Source organism: Odontesthes bonariensis, chromosome 21 (assembly GCF_027942865.1).
Source record: "Odontesthes bonariensis isolate fOdoBon6 chromosome 21, fOdoBon6.hap1, whole genome shotgun sequence".
Classification (NCBI taxonomy): Eukaryota; Metazoa; Chordata; class Actinopteri; order Atheriniformes; family Atherinopsidae; genus Odontesthes; species Odontesthes bonariensis.
Window position 1 is genome coordinate 2,212,296 of NC_134526.1, and position 6,819 is coordinate 2,219,114.

Consider the following 6,819-nt stretch of genomic DNA (forward strand, 5'->3'; position numbering starts at 1 on the left):
TGGTTCCTTTCCGGTGTGGATGCTGCCGCAGCTGTTTGTGTTCCCATCATCAAAATGACCAAACTGCAGCTCCTGAGCGCCTACCTGACGGAGCGGCTGACGGCGGTGGTGAAGGAGGTCCTGGACGTGGTGGAGGACACGGTGGCCGAGTACCGCGAGGAGACGGCCAGGACCCGGCGGGAGAACGAGAGCCTGCGGAGGCAGCTGCGGGACATCCTGCTGCTGGAGGCCGAGACCGAGTGGCTGAGTAAGGGCCGAGCGCCGCACCGAGAGGCGCCGGAGAGCGCCGTTCCAAACTGCGGTTAGAATCCGTCCGCTTCGGTCGTTCAAAGGGCTTTTGACCTTAAATACGACGTAAAATGGGGATTTTAAACATTTTCAAAAACGCTAATGATTTCATGTTCCATTCGGCACCTTTTAAATCGGCACGTTTTATCGAAATGTGGAGATAGACGTCACTTTTTACAGCTACTTCCTCTTTAAGCCCTTATTGAGAATCGGCTGATCGTGTGTTTTTCTTCTGAAAGAAGTATCTGGCGTTCTGTGGCTCACTGAGATAAAGGCCGAGTTAACATTACAAAGTTTGGTGTTTTAAAATGTTTAAAACAGTTGATTGTTTTATTATTTAAAAACTCTGAATCACAGTTTGAGCAGAAATAAATAGTCTAAAGATGTGTTTCAGTGACTCTATTAGAGTAACTGTCATAATTTCTACCTTAAGATTCAGTAAGAACTCGAGCTTCTTCAGTAAAATTAAACATTTTATCAACGTAATACATGAATTATGGGGGAAGAGTAAGTTTTACTTAGGTTTCCTCATACAATTTAAATGTTTAATAGTTGTATGTACATAAACCTAGAAATACTACATAAACTTTACTCTGAAAGTGTATCGTTAAAATCTACTAAGTTACTTCATAACAGCAAATACTACAGATATATAAAATGTACTTAAAATTTTGAGTAAAATGATGTTCCTGCCTATGAAAAACAAGTACACTGGAAAAAATCAAAGTCTTACCAAGTATATTTGTCTAATTTCTAGTCAAAATATCTCATTACACTTAATGTAAGACACAACTGCCTAACAAGCACCATTTCAGCCAGATATAGGGACTTGTTTGAAGACAATACATCTTGAAAAAGTCATGAAAACAAATTGTTTTGAGTCGGATTTCATATGAAACCAGCTTTTTTTTTTTACATTTGAAGAGGTTTTTCAGCTAATTTCAAGATCACTTTTATCTCAAAAGTCCTAAATATCACATTTTATTTCAAGAAATCTTGACAAGCCGATTTTCACTAGTTCCATTGGCAGATTTTTTTGCTTATTTCAAGCAAAAACGTCTTTTATTTGTTGTTTTACTTACTTATTTTTGGAGGGGCATTTTTTCCAGTGTAGACTTAATTTGTTTAAATAAATATAACTTAAAACTTAGATGTAGTTAAGTAAATGTTACTTAATATCTTCAAAACTGTTATGTTTTATGGTGAGTAAAATTTGCTTGATATTGCAGCATTAAATATTAGTTAAATCATTTGAGTGCAAATACTTACAAAGGGTTTCTTAAGTAAATCTTATGAGTTGTTTTTTTGGTTGGTGTAACATCTCTTTCTAAAGAAGGTTAGATTTATTGATGCAGACGTGCTTTATATGCAGCTGAGGGGACGAGACGCCGCGCTCTTCTGCAGAAACGGCAGAAAGTTGAATGAAGTCTGGTGTTGCTGTCGTTTCAGGGTCCACCAGGTCCGGTTTGGGTCCGGCAGCTCCTGAGCAGCGGCCCGGCGATCCGGAGCAGGGGTCCCGCTCGGAGGAGCCCGACTCCACCCTGAACCAGCCCAGGCCGCCACAGGTCCACGCCGCCCCGGCGCCGCAGGAGCAGCTGGTGTCCGTGCGGCTGCTGGCGGTCCACAGGGAGACCACGCCGGCGCCGGTTCCCCCGTCCGAGGACCAGAAGCCGGCGGAACCCTGGGAGCCGGTTCTGAAAGCCGACCCAGCTCAGGAGGAGTTTGAGCGAGCGTCACCTCTTCCCTCTCACTCGTCCGTGGACCCCGCCCCCTCCTCAGCTCCCAAAGTCCACATCATTGTTCCGGCGGCGAGGGAGGAGCCACGGGCGCCACCGCCGCTGCCGCTGCCGCCGGCCCGGATCAAAACGGAGCCCGAGGAGGCGAGCGACTGTCACACGGAGCCTGTGGGCGGCGCTCATGTGGCGGCGGAGGAGTCGGGCTCCAGGAGCCGGGCGGAGGCCGAGCGGATGGCGAGCGCCGAGCGGCCGGACGCCACCAGGAGCAGGAAGTCGCCGCCGGCTGAGGACGGCGCCGGCTTCGCCCCTGAGCTGGTGCACCGCTGCCCCCGCTGCGGCGAGGCCTTCAGCCAGGCCGCCAGCCTGCGCCTGCACCTGGAGCAGAAGAGGAAGACCTACGCCTGCGACTGGTGCTGCAAGTCCTTCGCCCAGTCGGCCGACCTGCGGCGCCACCTGCGCACGCACACGGGCGAGCGGCCGCACCGCTGCACCTTCTGCTCCAAGAGCTTCAGCCAGCGGGGGAACCTGCGGCGCCACCTGCGCATCCACACGGGCGAGCGGCCGTACAGCTGCCCGTTCTGCTGGCGCACCTTCAGCGACGGCGACACCATGAAGAAGCACAAGCGCACGCACTCCGGCGAGAAGCCGTACCGCTGCGGGCAGTGCGCCAAGAGCTTCACCAGCGCCGGCGGCCTGCAGCTGCACCTCAAGAAGGACATGTGCTTCGTGGCCAGCGCCTGATTGGACCGCTCACACGTGGACTCAGAGCAGTTGGAGCTCAGCGGACTCAAACGGGACAGAATATCAACATCTGAGAGGCTCGGCGTCCGAAGACGGCCAATCGGGATCCTCCGGGATCCTCCGGGATCCGCCTCTCACAGAGGAGTTTAACGCAGCGAGATACAGGTTCAAACGGGAGTTTTTTTAAGAGAAGACGGTCCAATCAGAGCAGGTGGCGGCCGGCTGCGGCGAGTTCTGGGTCAGCACGCCGTTAGCACGCCGTTAGCGCCATCACAAACCAGCAACACTCGTGGCGTGAACACTTAAAGGTTATTTAAGCAACAAAAAGGAGGTTAAAAACCCGTTAATCTGCAGTGATTCTGATGATCTGTTCAGACGTGGTTGGAAATGTTAGCTCGTTGATTTCAAAATGGTCGACAGCAACGCGGGTCTGTTCAGGTTTTGGTCTGTTTGTGGTCAATTTATATGGAAGTTTTTCTGTGCCGTCAGTTTTGATACGAATTTCTAATATTGAAGTTTTTACAGCATCAAAATCACACTTTGAATTTGAAAAACCAACAGTGTAAAAAAAAAAAAAAAAAGGAGAGTAAGTTGATTGGCTGCCGTTGGATGAATTGAGACAGGGATCGATTGCTTCTCCCTGTTTACCCGGATGTTGAGTCTGGTTCTTTTTCCACTGAATTTTTTGAAGTTGAATTTTTTTCCACTTTTTTTTTTTTTTTCACTGAATTTTTAGATTACACTGATTTTTGTTTTTAGAAATTGATTTTTTTTTTTTTTTTACACAGTTGGTTTTGAATTTTTTTCCACTGAATTTTTTTTAGATGTTGAATTTTTTTTAGATGTTGAATTTTTTTACACTGATTTTTGTATTTAGAAATTGATTTTATTAATTTTTTTTACACTGTTGGTTTTTCAAATTTAAAGTCTGATTTTGATGCACATCCTGATTGCGTTGCTTAAGTGTTTGAAACACAGGAAATAGCTGCAGGGAAGAATGTGTCACCAGGTATGTCTGGCTGCAAGCTTTGGACGGAGAGTTTAACTCCGCCCACATCCTCTACAGCTGCTTTAGTGGGCGTGGCTTTTAAAGTAAGGTTGGTCCAACTCCACCTTCCTGCTGTGAGAGGCTGCTCCTCTGAACCCAAGAAGGTACAAATATAAGCTGAACTTTTAAGTTTTTAAAACTAAAATGGAGACGTTTTTGTCCACACTTCCTGTGCAGCTTCTTCTCAGAGCGCCACCTGCTGTTCGGGAAGGCTGAGCGCGAAGAACATGCGTTACCAGAGGATTTCACCAGGGGGTTTTTAATGTAAACGGAGCAGAAAATGGTAAATATGCGCTGAATAGAAGAGGTTAGCATCGTGTTGGGCTTAAAGGGACAGTTCGCCTCTTCTGACATGAAGCTGTGTGACATCCCATATCAGCAACATCATTTCTGAACATCTTCTTACCCCCTGCTGCGTCCTGTGAGCAGAGTTCCAGCCTCGTTTTGGTGCTGATGAAGGTAGTCCGGCTAGTTGGCTGGGGTTTAAAAAATAAAGCGTTTTGCTTCTCAGAACAATATGCGTTCAACAGAGTAATACATTTGCATCACAAAATGGTTCTCCAGGAAAAAGTCAGACCTCACAAACGCTTGGTCCTATTTTCTCTCCCTTCGTATCACTGCCTGCTGTGCAGACCGAGCATACGAAGGGAGAGAAAATAGGGCCAAGCGATTGTGAGGTCTGACTTTTTCCTGGAGAACCATTCTGTGATGCAAATGTGACACAAACAGCAGACGTAAACAAAAAGATTCAGACTTCTTTTCACTCGGTTAGGTTTGGGCAGCACAATAGTAGGCGGTTAAACCTCCTGATTATGTTCAACCGGCACAAAGTATTGCTTAGATTTACGCAGTTAAACCTGTTGATTACGTTAAGGCATTTAAGCCATTATGTTGTGTTTAAATCACACAAAGCCCTGGTTAGGTTTACTCACTTACAATCTGTGGTCAGGTTTTTACAGTTAAACCTCTCAGTTATGTTTAGGCACTTAAATTCTTCTGTTAGGTTTAGGAGAGACAATGTCCTGGTTAGATTTAGTCACTTACAATCTTGGGTTAGACTTTGCCAATTAAACCTCTTGGTTATGTTGAGGTTAGATTGAGACACTTGAACCTTAACGCATATTGTTTTGAGAAGCAAAACGCTTTATCTTTTAAACCCCAGCCAACTAGCCGGACTACCTTCATCAACACCAAAACGAGGCTGGAACTCTGCTCACAGGACGCAGCAGGGGGTAAGAAGATGTTCAGAAATGATGTTGCTGATATGGGATGTTACACAGCTTCATGTCAGAAGAGGCGAACTGTCCCTTTAATGAGGCGAACTGTCCCTTTAAAGAGGCGAACTGTCCCTTTAAGGTCAGGACAGAAGAAGCAACAGTGGCAGGGTCTTAGATGGTATGTGAGGCCCCTAAAACGGGCATCGAGGTATCGAGAAATTCACGATACAAAACGTGGAAACATCAAAAGTAAGCTAACACGCCCCCTACTGGTCATTTACGCCGTTAATTTACGGGTAAATCCAAACTTTCTGTCCATCACTCTTTCCACCACTGGACCTACATCCCCACGCTGCCGTTATGAGTCGATGTTGGTTGGACAGTCGGTGTGATACAGAACTTTTCATGCAGGTTCTGTTAGGATCGTAGTTTTCAGCCGGAGGAAACTGCGCAGAGGCTGCAGCTGATGATGGGAAGGAAACCAACGACGAGGAAAGTCTGGGCTGAAGCTGTTTTTCTTTTCTTTTGTGAGCAGAATTAAGAGAAGCTGTTGGAGTCTGTTCGTGTGAGTCCAGCAGTGATGGAGTTTAAAGCAGATCCTTAATGTGGAGACTTAGATCTATGTGGAGAAAAGAGGAAGGGAAATATTATAGCGCCACTTTTTCAGCCTTTTTTCTGAGAAACTAGATTTGAAATGAGACAAAAAACCAGAAAACTTGAGCATGTACATGTTCCCCATCCATCCACTGTACAGGCGTGTCTGAACTCATTTCAGTTCTGATTGTGAAAGATGACTCTGGCCAGCGATCAAATGTCTGAAAGCCAAAGACTTCAGGCTGAGAAGCTGCCGGTGATGTGCTGCCGGGCTGTAAAAGTCTGAGAGCAGCGCTTTAACTGAAGGTGAGAGCAGCTGAGGTCGTTAAACATGGTGATGGAAGGACGATGGGCTGCAACACGCCTGGTTAAAGTTGCTGGTTTGTGATGAAGCTGCAGGAGAAGAAGAAGAAGAAACCCCTCCAGGATGTGATGGAGGTTACAGGCAGCTACACAAGCCTATTTATTTCTGTATTAATTTATTTTCCCTCGGAGGTTGTCATGGTGGGAGCTCCTGGTGTTTCCTGCAGATTGAGGACGCTTCAGTGCTGCAGGCTGAACTCTTTGGCTCATCGTTTCTCCTCAGCCGCCCACAGATTCAGGTGGACTCTGGTGGCTGTGAGAGCAGCGGGAGTCTGTCCTAAAATAACTCCACATGTCTCTGAACTCCTCCACCTTCAGGCCAGAATCTCTTCACGGACCATCTGAGAAGCAGAACATTAAAGAATCATCGCCTCTGACAGACTGAAGCTAATTTATTTAGTGAGATGCTAAATGTTGAAGGTGGACAGTAGAAGTGGTAGCGAATAAAAAGCAAGACTCAGCAAGCTGAAATAAAAGTTAGAAATGAAATATAAAGCATCTTAGGCTGTTTTTTCTTTATTTAGGATGTTTCAAGACCTGCATCTCTGTGCTGTGGATGAGATGAACGAGTTGGGAACTCGTGATATTTGCCTTTTAAATGTTACAGAGAACTGTTCAACAGTCCTGATCAGCTTCATTTCTTTATATTTTATATAAAAACATAAAGCAGCTGCAGAGATTCACTGAAACGTGTTCAAACATGAATATAAACATAAAAAAAGAATAAGAAGTTGAAGTAGTCAAGATGAAAATAAAACATAAAAAGTCAAAATGTAGATTTAAAAAAAAAAAATTCTGCAAAAAGGTAAAAAAAAACGGATAAAAGTAGAAA

At 45.6% G+C, this 6,819-nt stretch overlaps 1 protein-coding gene across 1 annotated transcript; it reads left to right on the forward strand.

The window, feature by feature from the left end:
- Window positions 1-4,276, forward strand: LOC142371190 (uncharacterized). The gene is made up of 2 exons (XM_075453805.1): window positions 1-247; window positions 1,738-4,276. The coding sequence occupies exons 1-2, from the start codon at window positions 55-57 to the stop codon at window positions 2,763-2,765; spliced, it is 1,221 nt and encodes a 406-aa protein (XP_075309920.1). The 5' UTR covers window positions 1-54; the 3' UTR covers window positions 2,766-4,276.
- The last annotated feature ends 2,543 nt before the right edge of the window (window positions 4,277-6,819 follow it).